Source organism: Chelonoidis abingdonii, chromosome 25 (genome assembly GCF_003597395.2).
Source record: "Chelonoidis abingdonii isolate Lonesome George chromosome 25, CheloAbing_2.0, whole genome shotgun sequence".
Taxonomy (NCBI): domain Eukaryota; kingdom Metazoa; phylum Chordata; order Testudines; family Testudinidae; genus Chelonoidis; species Chelonoidis abingdonii.
The window spans coordinates 11747068-11772604 of record NC_133793.1 but is presented as its reverse complement, the minus strand read 5'-3'; the positions used below and the strand labels follow the sequence as shown (position 1 = coordinate 11772604).

General features: G+C 51.6%; 3 protein-coding genes across 6 annotated transcripts in view; all 3 read left to right on the top strand.

Moving 5' to 3' along the window:
- The window catches only part of YTHDF2 (YTH N6-methyladenosine RNA binding protein F2), a 276572-nt gene extending 275061 nt beyond the window's left edge, over positions 1-1511 (top strand). Inside the window, exon 5 of the mRNA XM_075060845.1 lies at positions 1364-1511. Within this exon, the coding sequence (XP_074916946.1) occupies positions 1364-1414 (51 nt within the window). The 3' untranslated portion in view covers positions 1415-1511. The remainder of the gene's footprint in view (positions 1-1363) is intronic.
- Positions 1-5653, top strand: part of E2F2 (E2F transcription factor 2) — a 28819-nt gene extending 23166 nt beyond the window's left edge. The window contains exon 7 of one of the 2 annotated variants that reach the window (XM_032802869.2): positions 380-5653. In XM_032802869.2, coding sequence (XP_032658760.1) covers positions 380-594 — 215 coding nt within the window. In that variant the 3' untranslated portion in view covers positions 595-5653. The remainder of the gene's footprint in view (positions 1-379) is intronic. The other variant, XM_032802868.2, reaches the window with a different exon arrangement.
- Positions 5654-10231: 4578 nt separating this feature from the next.
- ASAP3 (ArfGAP with SH3 domain, ankyrin repeat and PH domain 3) overlaps positions 10232-25537 on the top strand; it is a 79924-nt gene continuing 64618 nt past the window's right edge. Inside the window, exon 1 of one of the 3 annotated variants that reach the window (XM_075060904.1) lies at positions 10232-10562. Coding sequence is in view for 2 of the 3 variants with exons in the window: in XM_075060903.1 (XP_074917004.1) it covers positions 22740-22910 (171 nt within the window). In the remaining variant the exon portion in view is untranslated. Of the gene's footprint in view, positions 10563-22463; positions 22911-25537 lie in introns of those variants that run through there. The other 2 variants (XM_075060903.1, XM_032802863.2) reach the window with 2 other exon arrangements.

Below are 25537 nucleotides of genomic sequence, written 5' to 3'. Positions count from 1 at the left end.
CTAGAATAGCAGGGGGGCTGCAGGTTGGGGTGGAGGGGCATTGACAGAGCTGTGGGTGGGGTGAGGATCCCAGGACTGGTATAATGGGAGGGGCTGCAGGTTGGGGTCAAGGGGCATTGGCAGAGCTGTGGGTGGGGTGAGGATCCGAGGACTGGAACACGTGACGATAATAACGAGCTGCAGGCTGGGTTTCAGGGGTATTGATAGGGCCTGGTGGCAGAATCCTACCCGCTGCCTGCCCTCACGAGGCTTCTCCCATGCTGCTGGTGAATGGGGGGCTCGTGGGGCACCTGGCCCATGGTGTGAGGGGGCAGCTGCACGCACCTAGCTCCACCACGCTCGTTCCAAGCTCTCCTTTCCGTCTCTCTGATTTCTCCAGCTGAGCCCCTGATGGAGGTGGAAGACGGACTCCTGGACATGCCCCATCACCTGCTGCAGCAGACGGAGGACCAGCTACCCTACGGTGACCCCGCCCCCTTCGTCAGCTTCTCCCTACCCCTTGATCAGGACGACTACCTGTGGGGGCTGGAGGGGGGCGAGGGAGTGAGCGACCTCTTCGAGGCCTATGACCTTGGCGACCTGCTAAAGAACTGAGCTGGCGAGGGGGCCCCCTCCCTCCTCGCTATGGTGCTAATGGCCTTGCTGAGTCTGGGGCTTTGACTTGAAGTGTGGACTCCGAGCCCCTGCCCTCCCGGCCACCAGAGCAGGGGCATGGAGACCTTCTGTGGGGCAGGACTTCCTCCCGCTCTGCCTCACCCGTGCGTGGTCTCCACAGTTCCTCCTCCGCTGTCGGTGCAGCTGGGCCAGTGCAGACTGGGCGTAGCAGTCAATGCAAGACAAGACCCCAGAGGGCAACCCGCTGCAGGAATGAAGCGCCTTCGCCCGTTTGTCTTTTCCCTGCCCCCCACACACACCGGTAATATGTTCCTGGCCTGTCCAGGGATGCTGAGGCTGGGTAAGGAGCCCCTGGGAGACTGGGGCTCTGTCATGGAAAGTGAATCTTCGCATCCCATCCCCGAAGCGACCCGTCTGTGGAACACCTAGGGCGGCTGTGTCTGGGGAGCGGAGGGGGAGTAGAACGCTCTGTGGCCTGCCAGGGGATTTGCGTGGCAGGGCAGGACATCCTGTTCCCTGGAATCTGGGCAGGGGTGGGCATGTGTGCGTGTGTGAATGAAGAAATCCTTAAGCTCCCACAGCTGCTCAGGGGGGCCCGCAGGGATCTGTGATGGCAGCACAGCTGCGAGACACTTGTCTGTTTTGCTCTGCCAGACCCGGGCGCCCCCTTTGGATCTGACCCAGGTGGGTCTTGCTTCCCCGTCCCTGAATGTTTTGCTTGGAGCGTACGGGGTCTGAGCCAACCCAGAAACGCCAAGTGAAACCTGGTTTGTCATTGCAGCCGTCAGGTGGCTTTTGATGTGAACAGTCAGCTGAGAGAGTCCCTCCTTAGGGCCATGACCTCTGGGGGGAACTTACCAGGGACCTGCTCTGACATCTTGTAATGAAACTTGAAACAAGGCAAGTCCGGAGTGGAGGGCGTGGTGAGACAGGGATGCTCCCATCCACTCCCCTGTGATGGGAGGGATTCCAACTGCATCTCCTCCCTCCCCTTCGACCGACCCTAGGCCCCCCCTCTCCCCTCCATCCGCTCACTGGCTACCTTCGCTCTCAGTGGGTCACTTGGATCTGCTCCATCTAGACTGGTGCTAAGCGACCTGCTGTGAGCATCACATGTATCAGGTAAATGGGCCGTTGTTCCCATGTGAGTCCCCGAGTCCAGGGTTACCCCAGATCCTTCCTGATTGGATCAGCCCTTCTCTAAATTCATTGTTAGGTTAGCGGGGGATCTGTCTGATCGAGTGGGAGAAGCCCCAAGTGCCACAGGCTGGGCTGGGTCCCCTAGGAGACCAACTGTCCACCCCCTCCCCACTTCCACGGTAGATTCTGGGAACGGAGTGGATTAAATCTGGGATGGCCAAGGTAGCATAAGAGAGCTCTGAGTGCACTGTGCCTTGTGAAAACCAAGCCATTAACTTCCACTGTGCTTCCTGTGGGGTGGGATTAATACCCGCTTCCATGTCGTGCTTTGGGATCCTCTGAAGGGCAGAGTCTTAGAGGTGAGATCTGGACCATTATCCATAGCCCGCTGCAACGAAATGATGCTTTGTTTCCAGAGTGTGTGCCAATGGCTTGCAGATCACTCTGCTTCACCAATGTTGCGGTGCTGGTCGCTTACTGAATTGCTGCTTTCTGATTGGCTTGGCGCATATCATGCTTCAGCCAATCAGAGACCAATCATCTGCGCACTGTGAAATGTACACATTTTCAGCTGTAGTTTAAACTTAAATCCGCTAGTCGGGCACTTAGTGTGAAAATTGTCAAACTTGGGTGCCTAGCGCTGTGTGCCTAAATGAATATTTATGCAGCTAATAGTGGCTTGATTTTTTTGTTTGTTTGTTTCAGATGTTGAGCGTGCTCTGCTCCCACTTTGAAGTGAAAATCAAGCCACTCATAGGTGCCTAAAAGTGTGGATTTGGGTGGCAAACCTGAGCTTCCAGAGTTCAGAAATGTTGATCTAATCTTACTTCATTTTTACTCATAGTAAGACTTTCAAAATCTGGCAAGGTGCTTATCTGCATTTTAGGGACCTAAATACCTCTGACAATGTGGCTCTGACATGTAGCAACCTAGTTAGCCACAGATTCCATTGTCAATATTTTTTTTTTGTGTGCAAAATTCCAGAGAGGAGAAGGGAGAAGTAGCTTTTTATTTCACTCTGTCCAAAATTCACCCCCCGCCTCCCCTCCAGAAAGTCTTCTTTTGGATTTCCAGGTTTTCGATATTTGCAGAATAGCTGTTGGTTAACAGGTGGGAAATTTTGTCATGTGCCATCCCATTAAATTCTGTCTTAAAAATGGAAACAAGCACATTGTCTTAACCTCTACTTGAATGCAGCTTATCCGTGCACGGGGAGAATGCCAGACGGAGCCTGCAATGGATGCTGGGTAGGTAGAGTCCCATTCACATCTGCCCAGGTGGCTCTCCTTGCAGGACTGGAATCTGAGGTATTGTAGCCAATATGTCCACTATGTTAAAATGAAATACTTTTTGTTGGCTTTTAATCTAGCAAAGGGGTTTAATGCTGCCCAGATACCACGGCGATGGGCAGCACCTTCCACGTAAAATCAATAGCAATAGCTAAGTCCCTAATGGACCTCGTGGAGTCTCTGATTCATCTCCCTTTCTGGGGGTGAAAACTCAGCTGGGGGAAAGGTTTTGATTTTGTTAATTTCCCCCTTTTCGTGTGTGTTTGGGCATTAGGGGTGGAAGGTACAGTCGTTCTCGTGGTCTGACGCTGGATTCGGCTGATCTCCTTTCTTACCAACCCTGCCTTGGTGCTCCCATATCTAGCGTCCCCATCTAGGGGAGCGTGCAAAAGTGGGAACTCCCCAAAACGAGGTGTGATGAACCGGGGGTGGCTGTGCTTGAGACGGAGAAAAGGTGGGCTGCCTCATTCGAGCCCCTTCTGGACCGGCAGCTGATCTGACCAAAGGGAGGAGGTTTTCTGGCATCTCAATACACAGCTGTCCTGGGGCGCTAGGCCTCCATCTGGAGGTGGCTGTTGTGTGCCTAAACGAAAGGCCACTGTCGCTCTGACAGGGGCTCTGTAGCCCTGGTTATTCAGGGAGCATCTGTGAAGAGGAGACTGAGCAGCATGTGTTCTCTAGAACTGGAGATGGGAGGTGAGGGAAGTCAGTTTTCTTAATGCAACCACGTGCTATGGGGATCTCCCCCGCTGAATAATCCAAGTCCAATCCTGCTGTAAAAGTGACAGTCAAACCAGCATTGGAAGCGGCACGGCTGTGTCTTGAACGTGCTCCGTGGGTGAGTAAAGATACAGCTCTTTGAACTGCAAACTCCCCCTGGCATTGGAGAGTCCACCTGGGTTCTCTCCTTGCACATCCTCCCCGGTAAGAGAGGTTCTGCTGGCCAGGTGAGGCCCATGCCATCCCGTTGTCCTGTGGGTTTGTACGTGGGTCACTGAGCTGCCTTGTCTACAGCAGGGGGATTGCCCCAATTCCAGCCGCCTGTGGCTAGCAATTGGTGTAGCAGCACCAAGCGCTCATCCTTGCTGGAGGCTGGGGTGGAATGTGCTAATGTCAATGGAAGCTGATAGTAGTTGGCCTGTCAACAAAGAATCTGCAGGCAGTGCAGCTGAATTGGGGGCATCCACTCTGATGCACAAGGGAAACTAGAATCCAGCTTCCCCCTCTCACAGCAGCACTGGCAGTGGGGCAAATAGCAGTGAAGAGTGGTCAGATCCGACCTAGGTCACAAGGTCTTGCATGGGTTGAACTGACAGAGGTGAAGTAAATTGGGTCAAGCCAGCGACCAGCTTCCAATACTCTAGACAAGGCCAGCTGTATTTTAGCATGTGCTAAGTGGGCAGAGTTAAGGGTAGATTGAGCTAGCTAACACCATCTAAAAACCATTGCTAAATCCTCCTCTAGACAAAGCCAGAATGGAAGAGACGAGACTCTGGTCAGGTCTTTGCTAAGTGTTTCTGCTGGCCTAGCTTTGCCACTAGAAGCCTTGAATGTAGAAGCAGCGAGACTAGCGAAGTTTCTCTTTTACAGGTATAGTTTCACTCAGGGCGGCGTGATTTCACAATACCAGTGTAAAACAGCTTTGCCAGTGTAGCTGCATCCACTTCAGGAGCTGCTCATATGGTAATGCTAGTTTGCCGTGAAGCACTCTTAGCGTAGACATGTGTCCAAGATGCAAATCTGATGACTAAAAGGCATCACTGGAAAATAGTTCACTTTCACGGCAGAGCAGCCTGTTGAAATCTACCTGAGAGGTGTGTTTCTGTACCAGTTGAGAATAAGCTCTTTTTATTTTTTTTTTAAATAGTCAGGGGTATTTTGTTTCTGTTTTGTTTTTTAAAGTCTGATCCTGAACTTGCCTTGTACATAAACCTGAAGTGTCTCTGGGCTCAGACCGGTGTATTGCTACCTGCTTTCTATAGAGTTAAACATTAACTTAATGATTTGGGTTTGGAATCTGTCTATTGTGGAACAATTCTAATGCCGGTTGCCAGCTTGACCTGGCTTTCCAGGTGAGGCTTTTAACTGGAGATGAGTCTAGGCCAAAAATCTCAGATCTGTACTTTGCAGCTCAGTCTTGTTGTGAGTCTTAACAGAGCATGCGCAGAAAGAGCATGTCTACATGGGGAAGCTATTCTGGAGTAGATCCGAATTTAAAGCCCTAGAGCTGTCCTGGGATAGCTGCTCTGGTCAGTTTCCCCACACAGACATGCCCTAAGCGAAGTACCTGGGAGGCCATCTTGAATCTTCAAATCTCTTTTGTGAATTGCATATGAAATCCTTCAAAGATACTCGCTCTGGGTGTGCCGCTGGCTTTCGTCTTAACCTTGTAAAATTGTACAGAATTATTGCACTGTATTTATAAAGGGAAGCCACCTTTTTACACTTATATATATATTTTAAGTGAGTGTATTTAAATCATTCTTGGGGTGGTTCTCCTGAAGTCCAGCTTGGTGGTGTTGTGGGCGTGAATGTGTTTCTTTTGTAAACTTACGGCACTTGAAGGTTTGTGAGCAAAAAGAAATTAATAAAAATGCTTTGTTTTTTGAGCTGCTGTTCTCTGTAAAAGAACTAAGCCAGTTGCAATAGGGTTTGGGTTCCTCCCCCCATTGTTGATGTGACACTCATCTGTTTCCAGCCCCCAAGGCTAGCAGAGGTCAAGAAGGCTGCGGATTCAGTGTGGCCTTCAGGTGAGGGTGGAGAGAAGGTGGGGGTTACTGGGGGCGTTTGAAGGATGCTGCTAAGTGGAGCTGAGCTCCAGGGCCCACCTGTTTCAACCCAGCCAGAGAGGGCCCAGCAGTGAATAGATGGTGAGAGAGGGGAATAGAATGGGGCAGGGTTAGAGGGTGACTGTCCCTTCTCTTCCTAGATTCAGTCGTTCACGATTCCAGGGTGATCCGTGCTTCTTGCAAGCAACCCACTCTCTACAAAGCGCCATATGAGCTCCTTCCTGGACAGGAGAGATCTGGAGAGTGAGCGTTCCCCAGATTGTTGGAAGTGGGAGATGGGGCACCCCATTGTCTCCCTGGGCTAGGACTCAACCGCAGTGTGGTGATTTTAGCTCCCCCTGGGTTGCAGTTGGTGGGTTGAAGCAATAGCCAGAACTGAGGTAGAGGAGGGATGGTCTCCTTTTTCCAGCTCCTTGCCTGGGCTGGTGGCAGCCTTCGCAATCACCTTCCACCTGGAGAATTGCAGGGGGGAGGAGATTGCAGGGAAACATTGGTGTTTAAAGCCACCTGTCCTTCCTCCCTGACTCCATTCATGCCTTGCTCATGGCAGGACTTGGCGTCTTGAGTTGCTAGACTTAGGGACACAGGAATGGTCAGATCTCTCCAATGGTGGCTGGTACCAGCTGCGGCAGAGAATGGTGCCATAGCACTTACAGTAGCAGTTATGGGATAACCTCCCCCCCAGGGAAGCTTTTTCCCTGATCCCAATAGTTAGTGCTCGCCTTGCCCAGAAGCCTGGAAGGATAAGATCCCTTCCACAAGTCTCATGTGATACCTCTGGATGTTCTTGTTTATCCATCTAAATTCCTTGCTTTGAACCCCAGCGCTTTTCATCAGTTGATGGCCATGCGATTCATAAAGGTGGTTAGCCGCATCATCCCTGTTTTACAGATGGGGAAACTGAGGCACGGGGAGGTGCTGCGACTTGCCCAAGGTCACCCAGCTGGCCTGCGGCAGAGCTGGGAGTAGAGCCCAGGCACAGTCAGATGGGCCATGGCAGCGTCTCACCACAGGGTGTGGATTCTGTGACAAACGGCCCCGCACGTGTCTCTGCATTAAGCTGCGTGTGGCGGGCTGTGGATTGGGCTAGGAATTGGCAGGGAGGGTGCAGCAGCTCTAAGGAACCTGGTTCTGGTTCAGTCTCTGGGCTAGTTGGAGGGTGGGACGGCTGAGCCCTTGGAACCTTAACCTTAGGGTGGGCAGACTACCAATAGGAACCCCCGTTCCTATGGGTGGGGCTCCCACCCCAGCACTAGGGTTCCTGTGAAGGGCACTTGGAGTTTGCTCAGTACCTCAGAAATCAGGCTACTGCCCTGGGGGCTAAGTGCTTAACTTTAGGCCAGGGGTTCTCAAACTGGGGGTGGGACCCCTCAGGGGGTTGTGAGGTTATTACATGGGGGGTTGCGAGGTGGGTCAGCCTCCCCCCCAAACCCCACTTTGCCTCCTGCGTTTATAATGGTGTTAAATATATTTAAAGGTGTTTTTAATGTACAAGGGAGGTCGCACTCAGGGGCTTGCTATGTGAAAGGGGTCGCCAGGACCAAAGCCTGAGACCCGCTGCTCTAGACTTTAATAAAGTTTCAGAACTTTTTTTTTGTTTAGCCCGGAGCGCCACCTAGTGGCTAATTGCTGAAATTGCAAGTGGGGGTGGACAGAGGAGGAAAACCCATTCTGAGCCCTAGCAGACTGCGGTGGCATTTGGAGCTGAGTTTCTCCAACTCTTCAACCCAGACAGGGAGAGAGACACGTGCCCCCTGCAGTGCCAGCGTCCAGCACGGGCTCACTCCAGCTCCTTTCTGGCTGAATGGCCTGGAAGCTCCTTTTTTTAAGGCCCCTCGTCTTTGCGGTTCCAGCAGAGACTTGTCGTTAGCGCTGGGCTGGCATGGGCAGCAACAGGGCAAGCTTCCTCCGCCCTGCCTGGCTGCCAGGGAGCCTGACCTGCTCAAGTGCCCCCCCACTGACCTGAGAGGGGTCCTGGGTCTCCATGCCCCACCCCTCTGCCGAGAGCCCCTATAGAGGGCAGCCAGTGGCAGGAAGGGCTGAGCCCCGGGACCTCGGGGCCTGGCCTTTCAGAGCCCCCCCCACCCCCCGGCACCTCGGGGCCTGGCCATTCAGAGCCCCCACCCCGGCACCTCTGGGTTTTCTGCATCAGTTATGAATGTAAAATAATTGCTTGAGCCTTGGCACATCTTTCATTACAAATTAAGCTCTGAGTAAGGGTCTATCTTCCCAAGGAGCACCCTCCACCCACTCGCCCCAAGGGAGAGTGACTTAGAGGGGAAAGGCGTAATGCCCCATTCTCGGTCCCTCTCTCAGCCCAGTTAACCCCATGAAGCCTGCGATGTTCTCTGACTGGACACCCTGGCGTCTCATTGCTGGGCGGAGGAGTGGGGGGAAAACCTAGGGCCCGTTTAATCAATGTCAGGGGCCAAGCTCCCTTCCAGGCAACTTAAATGTGCAAAGGTGAGGAGATGGTTAAACCACTGAAGGTTTCCTGCCTCTGTTGTGCGTGGGATTGTAGTTCTGAAAACTCTGGGAGTTAATGCACTCTCTTTCTTCCTCTGCCCGACCACTCCCCATAATCCCGGTGAATGGGCTGGAACTGTTCGGCGGTCCAAGATCCCTTGTAGGATATGTTTGCCTGAGACCATCTTGAGAGAGCCGGGGAGTTTGATCCTGCCTGTTGTAAAGGACGTGCATGTGGAGGGGCAGCTCCAACTGAATTGCTGTAGCAGGGGTAGGTCCTAGCAGGAACCGCTACAAACTCTGATTTGTGCCAGTGCCGCCAGCCATCGTTTTACGGAAGGTTCCTTCGCTCTGTGGTGCAAATCACAGCAGTATCTGTGCTGGGAGTTTGCATCCATGCAGATGGCTGGATGCTCTAGTGTGGCCATGGCAAATAGGGTTCTTAGGCTGTGGATCGGACTACTAGAAAGAATCCCACAGTAGAGGAAATGGCTCACTAACATAACCCTTCCCATGAGGCAAAGTACTGGCTAGCTCCATTTTACAGATGGGGAACACTGAGGCCTGAGGTGAAATGAGTCAGCCCACGTGTCTCAGAGAATCAGCAGCAGGGGTTAGGAACAGAACCCTGGAGTCCTGACTCCCAGTCCAGAGCTCTCTCCATTAGACTCTCATTGCTCCAACTGATTTTGAATCTTGCCATTCCACGGCAAGCGTTGGATCCCAGAGCGAGTCAGTAGCAGAATCCAGGGCCCCAGCACCTGGCCTAAAGCTCCACTGTGGATGAGGTGAGGATCTGGGGGTTCTACTGGAATGCCAGACACTGAATCTGAGTCAACAATGGGACGCAGTTGCAAAAAAGACTCATATCCTTCTGGGTGTATTAACAGCAGCGTCCTGTGTAAGACATGGGAGGTAAATGTCCCACTCTGCTCGGCGCTGGTGAGGCCTCAGCTCCGGGGTACTGTGTCCAATTCTGAGCACCACGCTTTGGGAAAGATGTAGGCAAGTCAGAGAGTCCAGAGGAGAGCAACAAAAGTGATACGGAGTTTAGAAAACCTGAGAGATGAAGAAAGGTTAAAAAAAAAAACCTGGGCCTATTGAGGCTGCAGAAAAAAAGGCCAGAGGACCTGATCAGTCTTCACATGTGATAAGGGCTGTTATAAACAGAACAGCGATCAATTGTTCTCTGTGTGCACTGAAGGCAGGACAAAAAGTAAGGGGCTTAATCTGCAGCCAGGGAGATTTAGGTTAGATATTAGGGGAAACTTTCTAACCAGAAGGGGAGTTCAGCTGCGGAACATGCTTCCAATGGAGGTTATAGAATCCCTGTCATTGGAGGTTTTCAAGACCCAGTTGGACAAACATGTGGCAGGGATGGGCTAGGAGAACTTGGTCCTGCCTCGACGCAGGGGTTTGGACTAAATAACCTCTCGAGGTCCCTTCCAGCCCAGCATTTCCATAATACTATGATACACAGGGTGACCGTGCGTCCCATTTTGGCCAGGACGCTCCCTTTTTTAAGCCCTGTCCCGGCTGTCCAACGTCATTTGGCAAAAGTGGGTCTCTGTCCTGTTTGCTCTTACCGACTTGATCAGGATTTTTTTTCCCTGAGAAAAGTGCAGGTTTGGCAACAGTGAAACATTTGGCAAATTTGTGTCCATTTCGCTGAATTGTTTCAGTCAAAGAACAAACAGTCTGCCCCCCCCAATCAATGTTTTTGTTTCGACATTTTTTAAATGAAACCTTTTGATTGTTTTGGTTTGAAGGGACCCCTTGTTTCAAAATTCTGTTTCATGGTGTTGGTTTTTAAAGTTTTAGAATGGTCACAGTGGGAATGAAATGTTTCAGTTTTGTCCAAATATTTCAATTTTTTTTTTATATTTGGAATTGCAGAAAACTAGAAAAATGTGTTGTTTACCCAGCTCTAACCATGAGTTCTAATCTCACCTCTTCGAAGCGCTGTTTCAATTCCCGCGTCATTCGCATGAACCCCACCTCGAAGACTGTTAGGGAAGCACTCCTGACCAATCCCCTCCTTCCATTTTTAAAATAAGCCAGCAAAGAGTTTACGCAAGGTCACGGCAGGCCCACAACCCAGTGCTCTAGGAGAAGACCGCTAGTCTTATCTGCTGCACCATGCTGCCTTTCAGAGCGTTGCTTGCCCTATCTCTACCCACACGTCTCCCCCTAAGCCAAGAATAGAACCGGGATTCCTGAGCACCAGAAGTCGACTGCTGCCTATGAAATGATGGCGTAACTGGTGAGTACTGGGGGTGTGTGTGTGTAAATCCTCCTCCAGCTGCTGGTCTGGAAAGGGGCTAGCTGCTGCTTCTATAACTCAGGTGGTAAGGGTCAAACTAGGGTGACCAGATGTCCTGATTTTATAGAGACAGTTCTGATTTTGGGGTCTTTTTCTTATATAGGATCCTATTACTCTCCACCCCTCTCCCGATTTTTCACATTTGCTGTCTGGTCACCCTAGGAACGGATAGGCAAGGGGGTTAAATCTTACTGCTGATCTACAGGGCGGGGGGCGGGCGGGAGGAGGGTTGTATCTGATATTGCTTAAAAACAGCCTTTAGCGTGAAAAATGACAACCTGTAAATGACAGGGTGCATCGCTCTCAGACGCACGTCTCGGTTTATTTGTCACACATTTTGCTTGTGTGATCCACTGGGTCGGATTATTATCTACAGAGGATGTGAGTCTATGACCCCTCTCGGCTTGGAAGCCTGACTTTTTTGCACAAGCTGTACAGACTCGTGCTGTTCACTCAGGAGGTCATTGGTTTGCTCCCTGCTGCTGGCCAAGAGGCAGCTGCTTTCCTAAAGTCCAGGTGAGGCCGTGGAGTATTTTGGAAGATGAGTGCTGCTGACGGGCTCCTTCAGGGACGTTTCCTCCAGCGGATGTTCTCCCTGCTTACTCCCAGTCATTTTTAAACAGGGCTAACACGTTAGATATGCACCAATCCGTTATGAGCAGCCACAGCAGGGCTGTTTCGCCTGCTAATTCCCAGGCCGGTGCAGCTCCCCTTTCTCCTGGCCCCAGGGGAGCCGGGCACGGAGGGGCACCAAAGCAGGATTAAAAAACTTGAACGTTTGCTGATGACGACTGGGTTTAGTGATGCTGCCGCTGGCAGGGACACGCCCCGCTCGCCCCCCTGACCTTTAAAGAATGGAAAAAAGCAGTTAAAGTCTCGTGTACTCCTTTTCCTGGCTGCAGTGCTGGTGGAAGCCGGTTCCAGCCCTCCATCTCCAACAGCCACCCAAAATACGCACCCCCCCACCCCGCTTTGCAATCTTGCAGTCTTAATGCAAAGCCCTAATGCCATGGGTAAGGCGGACTAGCCACCCACCTGCATAGAGTGTGGGAGGGGCAGCTGTGCTGAGCTGATGATGTAATTGACGGACAAGCAGATGAGGAAAGACACCTACCTGGCAGTTTGCCTCCTGCTAAGGTGATTACTCAGTTCCCTGGCCAGCAGGTGGCAGCGCTGGGGTTAGAAACCAGGAGTTCCTGGCTCCCAGTCCTCTGCTCCATCCGCTAGACTTGGCTGCATTTTAGCCCTTGGAGTGATGAGTTGAACTGGATGCTCTGGGTTAGTTGTGCTGGGATCCTTTAGTGGGTGCTTCCTCCCCACCTCCACCCATGCTCTTTCCCCTACCCTGGTGTCCAACCCGCCTCCGCTAACAGAGCCTGGCAGAACAGGCTAGACGGGCAGCGCGGGTTCCTATCCGGCCTGGCTCTGGGGACGGGCTGGATTCTATGTGGCAGCAGCTTACAGCAATTACGGCGTAAAGCTGGTCTGGAAACCCTCGATTCATCACATTCTTCTGGTAGCAGCAAAGGGGCTGGGAACCCCAGCCTGGCGGGAAAGGAATCCCTTCCCCAATCACATTCCTGCCAGAGAGCGAGCCTGTTAACCCCGTGGCTGCCGGGCTGCACTGCAGCGCTGGGTGGAAGGAGAGGGGTTTCCCAGACATTCCAGGGGGCCAGTGCCATCCCACTGTTTCTAGGTGACTGTATGTGGTGGAGGCACTAGGGATTCATTATGAACACCTGGACCATCCACATGAGGCAGCACCCAAATGGTTAACTTGAGGGTCCTGACATCCCTTAACTGTAATAGGGAGACTTCCCTCTGCAGCAAATTAGAAGGAAAATGTGGTTTGATTTTTCCGACTGCTGGGCTAACCCCCTAGTCTAATTGCTAGCAGGCCCAGCGACCTGGCCTTGATTTCTTCCTCTCTCTGCAGCAGCAAGTGTTTGGGAAAGGGTTTGTTCAGAGTCGGGGCCCTGGTCCCAAGTCACTAGGCATTCTTCTGCTGACTCTGGAGGGCTTGGGCTCAGGCCCCGCACACGGGCTGGGAAGTTGCAAGGGTCAGAATGCTGGTGGGGGGGAGAAAGCAGCTGCAAGGGCAGACATACGTCACACCCCAAAGAATAAACATGAGTTAATTAATGCTGCCGATTAAAAGCCACAACAGTGGGTCCTATAAACAGGATAGAGTTAGTCATCTCCACGCAGGAGAAAGAGAGCAGATGGGCCAGGGGTTGGGGACTGGAGTGGGAGGAGACTGTGCTCTGCTGGGGGGTTCGTTAGGCTCTTAAAGTGGAAGCAACTTGGCTGTTTGAGGCTGAAAGAGCTGAGAGTTAGGCCAAATCTCTGAAACCTGGAGGCCAGCAGTTTGGCTAAGGCTAAAATTTCCAAAATGCGGCTACATCCCACTGACTTTCAATGGGAGGTGAGCTGCTGGGGCCAAATTCTGACAGGTATTAAGATGCAACTCACCACCTTGGGGGCAGGAGATTCACAAAGGTATTAGGTGCCTAACCCCTCTCAGTTCAGAGTTAGGCAGCCAGCCATGTCTGAAAATCCCATTAGGTGCAGAGCTGCATCTTCAGGTCCCTAAATACCTTGGCCCTAGGCTGCTAATTCATTTAGGGTAATTTTTTTCAAAAGTTCTTAAGTCCAGGGTTGACCCCACCACTTCCAGGGCTTTGCTTTGAAAATCAAGGCTTAACTTGAGATACACCCAGCACAGCCAGAGCTCTAAGAGACGGTCCTGGCCACAGAGCGCTCGCTGGCTAACTAGACGAGATGAGCAAAGGGTGGGAGAAAGGAAGTTGAATGAAACTGAGGCGAAAAGTGACTGGCCTGAAAGAATTTGTGACCGAAGCAAAACTTGACCCCAGCTATCCTGAGTGCTAGGCGAATACCTTAATCACACAACCATCTTTCTGCTTTAGGTGCCCCGCTTTGAAAATCTGCGCCTGGAGGTGAAGAGATGGCCCAAGTTTCTACCCATGCCGTGGCATGGCGTAACATCCTTCCAGCACGAGGCAACAGCTATTGTAGGGTGGCAGTTGTTCATTTAAATTGTAACCAATCCTACAACTTTAAGAATGGCCCGGTCAAAATCAGGGCATTGGCAGCTTTGCTGACTCTTCCAATTAGTTTTTGGGCTTGCCAAAAAGCAAACCTGGCTGGAGTCCATGTTCTGGTCTCGTGCCGCTGCCATTTAAGCCTGTGTTAAAAATGGTGCATGAATGTAACCTGACCAGCTCACCCTGCACTCCTGGGTGAAGAACCCGTGTGCCGCCGGTGTAATGGACAAGCTTAGCCAGTGTGTGTGAGGATCCATGAATAGTACCTGCTCCGACTTGTGCAACTGAGCCTAAGTCAGGGGCCTGGCCCGTGGTTGTGACTACCCCCGCCTGGGTTTGATGCGTGCCCTTTGGCTGCTGTGGTTTATTGGGTTCATGACTCTGCACTGAAGGAAGAGACTCGACGAGCCTAGCGAGTGACTCAACCCAGAGGAGGGCTAGGAGCACGGAGAACATTCTGGGGTTGGAACCAGCTCCCCACGGGCAGGAGGAAAACCTCGCTGGGGGTGTGTGAGCTGGGCTGGCTGCTTTGACTGATGTTTCGCCAGGGATCCTATGAGGGGTAGGCGGGGGCCTGATTCTAACAGAGGTGGGCTCTGGTTTGCAGATGAAGCATGCAGGGCATCTGCTCCAGGTGGCAGTGATGGGGGGCCAGGTTTGTGCTGCAGCACGTGGGTTCAGTCTGGCTGAAATTCACTGCACCGGGCGGTTGGGCTCTATGCGGGTGACGTGGGCAGCTCTTCCTTCTCTTCTCCAAGGGTGCACGCTGCCCTCAGTCCCACTGAACACTCCCCGCCCCATGGGGCTGCAGACAGCTGCCCTGTAGGCGTCGGTCGCTGGGCTCCCGGCATGACAGAGGGAGGCTCCCGTTGGCTGATAGGAGCAGTCAGGATCCGCAGCGGCCCTCATGTCCCATGGGCAAAGCTATGTTTACTTACAGCTCCCCCCACCCCAGAACTCTCCATGGGCGGGGAGCGGCTGTGGATACCCCCAGGATGCTTTGTCTCAGCAACTCCCTGGGGCTTCCAGAAGCTGTCTGGCCACACCTGGACACCCCCCTTCTCCTTAACATCCAGCACGGATCCCTTGGCACAGTCCTGCTCCTTTCGTCCCTTGGGGCGGGGTGGTGCTCACACTGCAGGATATTCTACACCTAGGAGATGGGAGGCAGGTGTTAGGGTCTGAGCAGCCCCATGGAGCTGTGACCAGCCAGGAATCCAGGCTGGGGGGCAGAGGAGGACACCAAGGGGCTCAGTGGGGCTGGAGGGAAGAGGCAGTGCTAGGGAAGAGAAGAGTTGTGATTTTGATTTTGTTGTGGAAGGCTTGGTGGATCTGGGCCCTGCATAGTCTAACCAGCCCCTGCCCATCCTCCAGTGGAAACGACCAGGCAGTGCTGAGTGAATGACGTCGGCCCAGCTCTCTAATGATCCTCAGGGCGGCGGGGCAGAAAATACCAACTGGCGTGACCGCAGTAGTGTCAGAATCCTCGAACACTTCTGCTGCCTTCATGGCCCAAACCTGGATGTTCGCTTCCTTAGTGGGGAAGGATGGAGGAAGGAACCTACTGGAGAACCTGGAGCGAGGGCTGGAGGGCGCTTTCTTTGCACAGTCTTAGCCCCATGGGCCAATGGCCGGCCATGTCGTCTCTGAGTTACGCTGCTGGAACACTGTGAATTGCACTGGTGTAGCTGAGATCAGATTCTGACCCAAAGGGAGGAGACCGGCTGCTTTGCATTTTCTATGAATCCTCCAGCAAAAGACACTGGCTGGACCCCCGAGGCAAGGAGAAGATGGGTGGAGCTTAGTGATTATGTGCTGCGCGCCAGACAGACTAGCTCTGAGCCTGCAAGTGTCCTGCGGATACTGCATGGAACTGAGACCTGGGTTCTAATTCTGTGTCTGCTACTGACTTGCTTGTGACCTGGGGCCAGTCACTTCCCCTATCTGAGCCTCAGTTGCCCCACCCTCCTGCATTTATCTCATTACGTTATGTTTTTCAGGGTGTATGCCCTGTGGCCTGAAGCCCTAGAGTGTAGGGAGTTTGCAATTGCCACCTGTTGGTGAACAGGCAGAAGAGCGGCTCAGAGCTGCTTGAGAACCCCAGGCGGACAGAGGCACCATCGGGCAGGGCCCTCTCTGCTGCCATCTGTTGGTGAGCAAGAGGAAATGAGTGACTGGGCCAGCTTCATTTGCATTTGTTATGTGGCAGAATGGGGCATTTCGGTCAAAATACGGTTAAGTGTTGACTTTGGGGGCAACATAATGTTATTGTCTGTCTTCGGGAATGACGGGACAAAAGAACTGCACCGAACGTGCCTGGGGTGAGAGGTCACCCTGAGAGAGAACATGGTCCAGCGCAAATGGGGTAGCGGTGCCTAGAGCTGGGCTCACAACCTCTCAGAAATGATGTGCTGAGTCTTCATTTATTCAGTCTAATTTAAGGTTTTGTGAGCTAGTAAAACATCTTAAGATTTTTAGTAGGTCTCTTTCTATAAGTCTATAATATATAACTAAACTATTGTTGTATGTAAAGTAAAGAAACATTTTAAAAACCTTAAGAAGCTTCATTTAAAATTAAATTAAAATGCAGAGCCCCCTGGACCAGCCAGGACCCGTGCAGTGTGAGTGCTGCTGAAAATCAGCTCATGTGCTGCCTTTGGCACGCGTGTCATAGGTTGCCTACCCCTGGCCTAGACACAGTGTGAGTAAGTAGAGAGAGGAGAATGGGGCTGTATCTCTCTCTGAGAATGCCACTGCCTCCTAGGGACAAGGACTCTGTTAAGCATTCTACAGGCCCCTGAGTTCTCTCCAAAGCCTTTGCAGTGGTAGCTCCAAGGCAGCATGTGGCTTGGAAGCTGGAGTCAGAGCTCAGGCAGGTGATGGTGCTAAGAAAGCCGGAGAGAGCAGCATGAGCTCATAGACGGACGCTGGTGTGGGCCTCCCAACCCAGTAGGTACATCTGCAATCGCATCCCTGGTGGAAGGACCCTCAAAGCAGCCCAGGCAATATTTCCCTTCAGGGCTGGAGCCAGAGCTGCGAGAGGAGGACTCGGATTGAGGCTATTGCAAAGGGGTGTGCGTGTGTGTGTGTGTGTGTGTGTGTGTGTGTGTGTGTGTGCGTGTGCATTCGTTCGTTCTCCTACCTAATCGGTGTTGCTCATTTATTAATTGCTGGCTTTCCCCATGTATCCTTCCTCTTCCTCCCCTGCAATAAAGTTGTTTGTTTTTAAACCCCTTGTGAGTGGGGAGCTATGGCCGGGCAGGGGCTCCCAGTGTGGTACAGATTGCTTCCCAGGTTTCTGGGTGTTTAATTTTTCAGAAGCAGCACCTAGGAAATTCAGCCCAGCCCTTTCTGCTGCCAGCAATCCCTGGCAGAAGGATTCCAGGGGCAGGGACTATCTCTTGGGCACGTGCAGGGCCTGGCCAACGTGACCCTGTTCTCAGTTGGGATTTTTAGGCGTTGCTATAATAAAAGAGCTGCTGAAGCAGGCTGAGACAGCCAGGAGTGAAGGGGCGAGAGAGCCCTGGAAGCCCGTGGAGGAAAGCAGAAGAGGGAGCAAACCCCCTTCCTCAAACACAAACATGCTCAGGGAAAGCAGAGGAACCGCAGAGAAAGCAACCCAGCCCTCGTCAGTTTCTTGCTCTATAAACATTCTCTCCTTCCAAGTTTGCTTCACTCAGCACAGCCCGTTCTGCTTGCCCAGACAGGGACCTGAGGCCTGGTCATTTGAAAAGGGAGGGATAAACACCTGGGCTTGGGACATCTTGCTGATTACAGTCAGGCACCCGCCTTCCCCCATTTCACAACCCTTTGCGTCCCATGATCCCTTCCCAGAAAGCTGGTGAGTCAGGGCGAGAAAGCTGCAGGTCGTTGCCCATGCAGCTAGAAAGTGATTCAGCAGGATCTGCTGCGGACAGTGTCCTCCTCCCCGCTGCAGTATGGAGCTCGATGGCAGGGAGCCCAGTTCTCCTGTGGGCTGGAGCAGGGACATTTGGTTCATTAACAAATGTCAAAGCTCTGACTCCTTCCTCCTTGGCTCTGCTGGGTGGGAGGAATGCACGCTACACAGCTCCTTTGTGCCCTCTGATCCCGCCAAATGACTGCCCGAGGCCGTGTCCCTCCACCCCCTTTTGATAGTGTCAGGGGGCAGCAGGCTCCTCAAAACGGGGGGAGCTAGTGCCCGTTAATACCACCACCCAGGCTGGATCCACAGCAAGTGAGGCCCAAGATGAAGGACAGAAGCAGGACCTTCCGCCTGGCTCTATCTTGCTCATGTATGGTTGTTTTTATGAAGGGGTGGGGTGCCTTTGTTGCAAACTGGGGGACCTCTTTGGGTCACAGGGTCCCATTAATTCATGCATTCGATCTCGCCGCATAAATCTCTGGGATTAACCTGACTTTAGAAGCTTTGTAGAGCAGAATGGGGCAAATTCAGCCTTGGTGCAACTCCATTGCTTTCAAGGGGAGATATCTCAGAGGTGAATTTGGTGATCTGCTCTCCCCCTCGACCGGCCCACCAGCATTCCTGTGCTGCTGATCAGGATCAGCAAGCTGTTTGCTTTCTGATGGCAGCATTGCATCTCCAGCTCTCCACGGCCGAGGCCCAGAGAGGTCACCGTGAAAAGAAGAAAAAGTCACAGCAAAGGGCAGAGAGAACCCATTTAACCAGCCGTTATTTCTCAACATGACACAGGCTATCCAGACACTGAGCACGTCCAGGCAGCAGTGGGGTCAGAACTCCCATCCTCCTGCTCTAAAACCATAGGGTGCTTCTACTTGAGCTAAAGGAGAATCTTCACTAGCTGGCTTGGGTCTTTGATGCATACGTAAGCAGCCCTGATTCTCTCCAGTAGAGGGCAGCGGTGTACATACAGCCCAACCAGCTCATCATCCTGTTGTTGCTATTGTCATTGCCATGGTGCCGGTGAGGGAATGCAGGCAGACAGGAGAAGTGACTCCCAGAGCATTCCTGGGATTCGCACTCAGGACTTCCTGGCTCCTAGTCCTGGGCTCAGACCATGTGCCTTTGTCATATGCACCAGGACATCACTGCTCACTCTTTGGAGGCTGGGCACAGATGGGAACTACCCTGAGAACTGAGGTCACCGGGGTCCCATGGCACATATTATCCCCTACCACATAGCTTGGCAGCACGTTCTAGCACCGGGCTTGCTGCTCCCCTGCTAATGGTCACAATCCATGTCAGGTTCGAGTCTTTGGAACTGTTTTCTATTGATTTTAAACTTCCTGAACAGCGTGTGTTTCCCTGCACACCTGGTTTTCTGACTGTACAGTGTGTAGGGGGGAGAGATGCGGTATTAGAATGACTTTTTGATCCGTCCTAGCAACTCTGACTCTCATTATAAAACATTCATGGCCAGTGAAGCACTTTTCCTAGGAGCAAAGGTGTTAACCCTGGTGTCTCAGCCAATACCAACATGGGTAATTACATCTCAATGCCCTGATTTTGCCACTACAGTTTCTTCTGGAGATGGGCTGCTTCTTCATTTCCTGGCCCAAATTGCTGTATAGCCCTGGTGCAGGCTGTTAAATGGCTGTCATGCTCCACCCCAGAGAAGGCTGCATTTTTGCAATGTTCTGTATTCCAAAACATTTATGTGGGGCCATATCCTTTCCCCCCTCAGTGGGGTATTGGGAGACTTTGTTAGTTAACCACTGCCCACGGTGGGACAGTGCAATATATTGTTATGGGGGCTGTCGAAGTGCTAGGCCCTTCCAGGCCCATTTTTGTGGCCAAGGGGACCGGTGAGACCCAGGGCTGAAGAGTCTGAAGCCATACAGGGTGGAGCAGCCCCTCCTTCTGGAACCACAGCTACTGCCACCGCTATGCGATTCCACGTCTTGGTTCGATTTCCACGGCAGGGGTCCGTGTTGTGACACTGTGGCTTGTACTGACCTCTGGCTATAAGGTGGCTCCTATTCACCTTGGCCCAGATCCACAAGGGGAGTTAGGCTCAGCTGAAGGTAGGAGCCTAAATAGCTTTGGCTCTGGGCCCTCCTGCCCTTTATTTCCCAACTCCGCTGAAGTCCTTTGTAAACTTCTTCTTTATAAGGTTGCAGGTTACATAGCGACAGTTTAGTAAGTGCAGCCTGGCCAGGGCACGGCACTCGGACTCATCGGACCTGGTTTAGGGCTGGCTCTGCCACTGACTTCCTAGGTCATCTTGGTGGTGGGGACTCTCTGTGCCTCATTTTCCCCCTCTGTACAGTGGGGATAATGCTATTGACCTTCCTTTATAAGAGCTTAGCTACACAAGGAAGTTACTCTGAAATAAGGTAGGGTGTGAATTTAAAGTGCTAGAGTTGTTCCAGAATAAGTGTCCATAGAGGGCATTTCTCTGTTCAATTTCCCCGTGTAGCTAAGCCCTTCAAATGAAGGGTTATTACCAGGGCCGGTGCTTCCATTCAGGCGACCTAGACGGTTGCCTAGGGTGCCAGGATTTGGGGGTGGGGGGTGGCATTTTGCCGCCCTCGGCAGCAATTCGGCAGCGGGGGATCATTTCGTGCTCCGGGTCTTCGGCGGTAATTTGGCGGCGGTGGGTCCTTCCGCACTCCGGGTCTTTGGCGGTAATTTGGTGGTGGGGGGTCCTTCCGCGCTCCGGGACCCGCCGCTGAAGTGCCCCAAAGACCAGGAGGGCGGAAGGACCCCCCCTGCCACTGAATTGCCGCCGACCAGGAGCACAGAAGGACCCCTGCCTAGGGCGCCAAAAACCCTGCCACCGCTCCTGGTTATTACTCCTCTCCTCCTGCTGTTGTCTTCAAGCCTGTCTCATGCTGTCCCCCAGCCCCTTTTTATACCCCAAACAACCCCCGTTTTCATCATTCAAATCCCACCTTGACTCTCACTTCTCCAGTGGCTCTTTTCAAAGTTAAACCTCCAAGTATAGCATTAAAATGTAAAACACAGCCATAAAAAGCTGCTTTCACTTGGGGCCTTCAGCATGTGTCTCCTATAAACCAGATCTCTGCCAGCTGGATTTGATTTAGACTCTGACCTCCCAGGGGCAGAGAGTGCCTGCATACAGAGCTGAGCATAAAGTCATTGCTTATCATATCCCAAGGAGAGGAAGGACCAGCTGGTGGTTAAAGGCTCAGAGCTGTGGGTTCAATTCCTTGTTCTTCCACTTCCACAGACTCTGTGTGTGGCTTGAGGCATTCACTTGATCTGTCTGTGCCATGCATCCCTAGCTATGAAATGGGGTAATACTCCTGTTTTCTCTATTAATCTTGCAAACAGTTTGGGGCAGGGACTCTCTCCCCAGGACCCCAAGCATGCAAAGGATCACTTGTTCTCACTGCGAGAACAGTAGAACCTCAGAGTTACGGACCCCTCAGGAATGAAGGTTGTTTGTAACACTGAACAAAACATTATGGTGGTTCTTTCAAAAGTTTGCAACTGACTGTTGACAGTACAGCTTTGAACTTTGTGCAGAAGAAAAACGCTGCTTTTAACCATCTTCATTTAAATGAAGCAAGCACAGAAACAGGTTCATTGCCTTGTCATATCTTTTTTTTTTTTTTAAACTGTTCCTTTATGTTTTTATTATAGTGGGCTGTACGGTATTTGCTTTTGGGGGGCCTTAGCTGCTGCCTGATTTGTATATGTCCAGTTCCAAAGGAGGTGTGTGGTTGACTGGTCAGTCCATACCTCTGAGGTTCTACTGCAGGGGTCGATGTTCCGAATCTTCATTTATTCACTCGAATTTAAGGTTTCACGTGCCAGTCATACATTTTAACATTTTTAGAAGGCCTCTTTCTATAAGTCTATAACATAAATACAATAATAGTTTAGTTATAAAGTAAATAAGGCTTTTAAAGTGTTTAAGAAACTTCATTTAAAATTAAATTAAAATGCAGAGCCCCCTGGACTGGTTGCCAGGACCCAGGCAGTGTGAGTCCCACTGAAAATCAGCTCATGTGCCGCCTTCGGCACCCGGACCATAGGTTGCCTACCCCTGATCTACTGTAATATTGTTGACTTCTGTGGGACTACTCGCTGAGTACAAAGTTCAGCATGTGTGTTATTAAGTCTTTGCAGGCTTCAGGCCTGTGTGTATAGCTGGGACCCTGAGTGCAGCTGGAGCACTGGGGCACTAAGCTAATATAAATAAACAATCATAAAATGTGGGGAAAAAGCCTCAAAGAAAGGGTAACACTATGATGTTAAAGCGCTGCAAATTACACCAGGACCTGGCCAGCAATCTCCTCGATCAGTGACTAAGCCCTGTCATATGCAACATAATGAGAAGTCCATGACAGCCTCCCTAGTGCCTGACCTGGGCTGTTTCTTTTCCCACACTCAGCAGAGTGTAACATGCTCTGTCTTTGAGGGGAGGAGTCGAAAAGGGTTTTCTCTCCAGGGAGTCTGGCTTCTTTCATCTGGTCCTGGGTTATTGCTCTTCCCCACCCCCGCCCCTCACCCAACTTTATCTGCTCAACATCAGTTGAGATCAAAAGCTTTAAGGCGACTTTGCGCAGGGCAGAAGAGAGACATTTGACTGGGGAGAGAAAGGATTCTAGCTTCTTCCTACAGGAAGGGCAGGCGATAATGGGGATTCTGCTGCCCAGAGGGATACTAATGACTGATCATTAACAGCCGCCTAGAGAGGCAAGCAGCATCTTTCAATGGGTAGGGAATGCATGACATCTATACAAGACAGGAAAAGCAGAGGTAACAGCCACCGCTCCAGGCCTGGGCATTGATGCGGAGGGGACACCCGGGGGGGGAATTGGATGCACTTTGCCTTTAACGGGCTCTTGGCCAAAAATCCGAGCTTGCAGGGATATATGCATTGGCTGTGTAACAATATCCCCACGTGATTGCAATGAAAGCCTCTGCAGGGCGGGAGGGAGAGAGCAGGAGACAGAAACTTGCCAGAGAGCTCCTGGGCGTCTCTAGTCAATTGCGCAGGGAGAGCAGCCGCTGCGATGTGAAATTGCCCAAAGCGGGGCAAGACTCTCTCTCTGCCCGTCCCGTCCCCCCTGGTTCTGCCCCTCAGCCCTTCTCCCCCGTCCCCTTTGCCGTTGGATGAGTTTCCAGTCACCCCCGGTCGCAGGGCAACATCCCCCCAACATGCCTGAGCAGATCAGCGTCTCGGAGTTCCTGGCGGTGACTTCTGAAGACCTGAACTCCCCGGCGGCTTCCACCTTCTCCTCCAAAATGCAGAAGTGCAGGGGGGCAGTGGCGGTGCTGGAGGAGGTGAGTGAGGGCAGTTGGGGGGAGCGGTGTCCTGCCGGGGTTTTCTCTCTTGATAGTGGGAATTAGGCGTTTTCTTCACCTTCTGTTGAGGGGAGGGGTGTCTCCCTTTGTGTTGTGGTAGGGATTGTTACGACAGGAGGCAGCTTGGAGCTGTTCCTTGTGCCTCGTTTCTCCCTCCCCAGATTGACCCTTTTCTTGCCATCTTTGCTAAAATCCGACGTGATTTCTCTGAAAGACAAGGCGCTTTGCAGCACGCGTGCAAAGGGCGGAAGAGTCTTTTAAGATCTTGCTAAATAGTTCGACAACCTGGGCATCTGAGCCAGTGAGATGCCTCTGGCTGTGTGACTGATCCGTGCTCTGCAGTTCGTTTCCTTACTCTGGCCACTGAAACTCTTTATGCAGCTAGGGGAGCCCACCAGGCTTGTGAAAGATGCTCTTGATTGGAAAAACAAAACTTCACACTTAAAACAAATGCCTGTCCCGCTGTTGACTACTAACAGCGCCTTCGATTATTGAAAAGTGACAATTGTACAGTCTACTGTGGTTTTCCCTGTTTATGCTGGGGGGTGGAGGGGGGTTGTACCTCCAATTTGGACTATGGGAAATGAATCATCTATATAACAACAGCACATAGAGACCCCCCCCAACCACCCTCTTTTCGTGGATATACTGTCCATAAGTCTAAAAAGACCCTGTGCCTTCTCTGAAGGGCATATACAAGGCCCCGATCCTGCAAAACACTTATGCACGTGCTTCACTTTAGGCTTGCAAATAATCGCGCTGATTTTTTTTCAATGGAGATGTTCCTACCTACAAAGTTAAGGGGGTTGAAAGAGTTCAGGCCCAAACAGACAAAATCAGGGAAGTATCTTCCGTTTTATGGTCAGTTTCATTTTCGGGTTCTTAGTGCCATGAAGTGTGTGGACTGTGCTGCCTGCAGAGAGGCTTTGCTTGTTTTGAAAGTATCATTTCCCTGGGAATTTTAAGAAATAAAATCACAGAAATGTTTCAGATCCTGCTTGGTTTTTTGTAAAAGTTTTTTTTTGTACCAAATAGACTCATAGATTTTTAAGGTCAGAAGGGACCATTATGATCATCTAGTCTGACCTCCTGCACAACACAGGCTACAGAATCTCACCCACCCACTCCTGTGTCAAACCTCTGACCTATGTCTGAGCTATTGAAATCCTCAAATCGTGGTTTAAAGACCTCAAGGTGCAGAGAATCCTCCAGCAAGTGACTGTGCCCCACGCTGCAGAAGAAGGCGAAATTCCCCCAGGGCCTCTACCAATCTGCCCTGGAAGAAATTCCTTCCCAACCCCAAATATGGTGATCAGCTAAAACCCTGAGCATGTGGGCAAGACACTCAGGAAAGAATTCTCTGTGGTAACTCAGATCCCACCCCATCTAACATCCCATCACAGGCCACTGGCCGTATTTACCTATAATAGTCAAAGATCAATTAATTGCCAAAATCAGGCTATCCTGCCATACCATCCCCTCCATAAACTTATCACAGTTCTGGGGATGGAATTTAAGTTGATCTTGTATCTTTCGGGTTAAGAACCAGACAGAATTCTGCTACGGTAACAGTTCCAACTGCTGGAAGCTGCGGGTTTTGCACCAGCCCCAGGAATGCTGTAGTGTATATGCTTTGAATAAGGGCAATTTGCAGCTGGGCCTGTGCATTTTGCTGAGTCCTCATGGCAGAAGGAATGGACTTGGGGAACTGGGGCTGGATTCTGCAACTGGATCAGTGTAGGGGTTACTCCAGACCCCCTCCCTCTATATGATAGATCAGACCTATTGCATCTGAAACTAGGATGGTGGAGGCTCAGGCTGGCATCCCAAGTGCATACCCAGAGGGTATGGGCGAGTTTGTATTCAGGCAGCTAGCCCGAGCTGGCATCCATCCTACACCTAGCTATGCTGCTATTTGGAGCACGGGAGCTTGGAGCAGACCTCCCATGTGTCTGTCTGCCTGAGCCAGGAAGCACGCTCCCAGCTGCAGTGTAGACGTACCCTTTGTGGGCACTGCCTGGCGCAGTCTGGCTTCTCCAACAGCTGGTTCCAAAGGATCCCACAGCTCTTCCTTTGAGGCCTGAGCCGACGCCCATTAAAGTCAATGGAAAGACTGTCATTGACTTCAATGGGACTCGGATCAAGCCTGGTGGGGAGAAAGGGACCCCATTTCCCTGCCATGTCTTGGTGGTATAAGTGACACCACGGAGTCTGAGATGGGAGCTGCCACGTGGCTTGGTCTGGCCAGGGGGCACTGAATGGCTGTTTGCCATCATCTTGCTTCCTCAAGTTCTGTTACTTCCAGGGACAGTATCTTATGGTATATGGTGTCTTTCACCCACAAGTGCTTTAACAATCTTTATGGGGGTGGGGAGGGTGTGTAGATTCATTGAATTTGTGGATTGTAAGCTCTCCCATCCCGATCCTTAGGAAGAGGGAAGCGATCAATGCTTTTTTCCCAGCTGGAATAGCTGGGAGGAAATTCAGAATAAACTGACGCAAATCTGGCCAGGATGCTAGAGTTAACCGCTTCCCCCCGCCCCCCTTACCCCACATCTTACAAGCAAAAAGCCAACTCCATTAGCTTGTGATGAAATTTAAAGTCG